Raw genomic sequence first — 1,895 nt, 5'->3', positions numbered from 1 at the left:
GTGGGTGGAGCGGTGTTGCTGACAAGTGGCAGTGGTGCCGTGAGCAGCGGTGGTGTGCGTGTGTCCACGGGCGTCATGTCCGGTGGTTCTAGCGGTGACATCGAGGTGCTCACTAGCGCTAGCAGCGTGTCTAGCGGGTCCATTCGTATCGGCAGCGGGTCTGGTGACGCTAGTGCTGGGTCCATCGAGGTATCCGGTGGCTCTTCTGTGAATGGTGAAGGGTCTTCGGTGTCTGTGTCTGGAGGCCTGTCGGAGTCGTTGACGGGCGGCAGTGTGACGATCTTGAGCGGCGACAGTTTGTCGTCAGAGAGCGGGTCGGTGACGCTCGGCTCTGAAGGCGGCGCAAGCACCACTGTGAGTGGCGCGGTGTCGCTGTCGAGTGGGTCGACTGCAACCGGTTCATCTGGCGCTGTATCGATCGCGTCTGGCGCATCGCCTGTGCTGTCGAGCGGATCGGTGAGCGTGTTCGGTGGTGAGGCTGTAGGCACCGGTGGGCTCGTGAGCGTGACCGGTGGTAGCAGCTCCGTTGCCGCGGGTGGTGCGTTGGCTTTGGCCGGTGGTGCTGGTGCGACGGGAGGCGACGTGACGATGTCAGGCGGCGAAAGCATGTCGGGCACGGGTGCGTCACTGGAGTTGCGCAGCGGAGAAGGCTCGAGCAGCAGTGGCGATGTGCGGCTGTTGAGTGCCGATGGCGTGGAGTCGGGCGGCGTGCATATTTCGTCCGGCTCGGCGACGAGCAGCAGTGTTTCCGCGGGAAGCATCAACCTGTCGGTGGGTTCGTCGGTGGCTGACGGCGGCGACGTTGACGTGCGCAGTGGGTCCAGTTCTGAGTCCGCGGCAGGTGACGTGCTACTGACGGGCGGATCTTCCCTATTGTCGACATCGCCTTTTACAGGAGCCGTGGCCGGCGCCGTTCGGCTAACGGGTGGCAGTTCTGCCGGAGAAAATGCCGGTGGCGACGTGTTTGTGTCAGGTGGCGCTGGCGTCGCGCTGGGCGGGTCGGTGTCCGTGTTAAGCGGAGGCAGTGACGATGAGTCCGCTGTCAGTGGTAGCGTAACGGTGCGTTCGGCTTCCGGCAGTGCCAGCGGGTCCGTGGATGTGACGAGTGGCGCTTCGGGAACTGACACGTCTGGCGATGTAACGTTGGGCAGTGGCGACTCGAGCGGCAGCACATCGGGATCCGTAGCTGTGGTTGGCGGCAGTAGTACCGTGTCTAATGGTGGTTCCGTGTCGATGCGTGGTGGGCACAGCGGTGGGTCGGATGCGGGTGGTTCTGTGTCGCTGGAGAGCGGTGCGGCGAGCGCGAACAGCGGCAGCATTACGGTATCCAGCGCAGCTGCAACGAGCTCGAGCTTGAGCGGCAACGTGGACATTGGTTCTGGCGAGGCGGTCTCGGGCGCATCAGGTTCGCTGTCGGTCGTGTCTGGCCTCAGCGCTAGCGGATCGAGTGGGTCTGTGGTCGTGGCTAGCGGTGTTGCTAGCTCGTCCGATGCAGGCGGCGTAGAGATCCGAGGCGGGTCGACTGGCAGCTTGAGCGCACGTGGAGGCTCTGTAACGGTGTCATCTGGTCAGGACGGCGTGGTGAGTCTGTCTAGCGGCGATCGGCGTACTGCTGATGGTGGCTCGGTCGAAATTGTGGCCGGAACTGGCACGCTCAGCAGTGTGGGTGGCGGGTCGGTGAGTGTTCGCGGCGGCTCTCTGAGCGCGTCTTCGGGCCTTGCGGGCGATGTTGCCTTGTCCGGTGGTGCTGCGTCTACGGGCGCGGCGACTGGTGGCGTTGTTTCTCTTGACGGCGGTGCGAGTGAGGCTGGCGTCGGTGGCGGCGTGGCCATTTCGTCTGGAGCAGGCTTGCTGGGCAGCGGTGACGTGCGCGTTATGAGTGGTGCTTCTGCGAG

At 64.4% G+C, this 1,895-nt stretch overlaps 1 protein-coding gene across 1 annotated transcript; it reads left to right on the top strand.

Annotated features, from left to right (window-relative positions):
- Positions 1-75: 75 nt before the first annotated feature.
- Positions 76-1,872, top strand: PPTG_20433 (hypothetical protein; the record flags this gene model as incomplete). Its single annotated transcript, XM_008919232.1, has 1 exon — positions 76-1,872. A coding segment is annotated over one exon (1,797 nt), but the record flags the coding sequence as incomplete, so codon positions are not given.
- Positions 1,873-1,895: the final 23 nt, after the last annotated feature.

The sequence above is a fragment of the Phytophthora parasitica genome (genome assembly GCF_000247585.1).
Source record: "Phytophthora parasitica INRA-310 unplaced genomic scaffold supercont2.597, whole genome shotgun sequence".
Lineage (NCBI taxonomy): Eukaryota > Oomycota > Peronosporomycetes > Peronosporales > Peronosporaceae > Phytophthora > Phytophthora nicotianae.
This window is presented reverse-complemented; position numbering and strand designations above follow the sequence as displayed.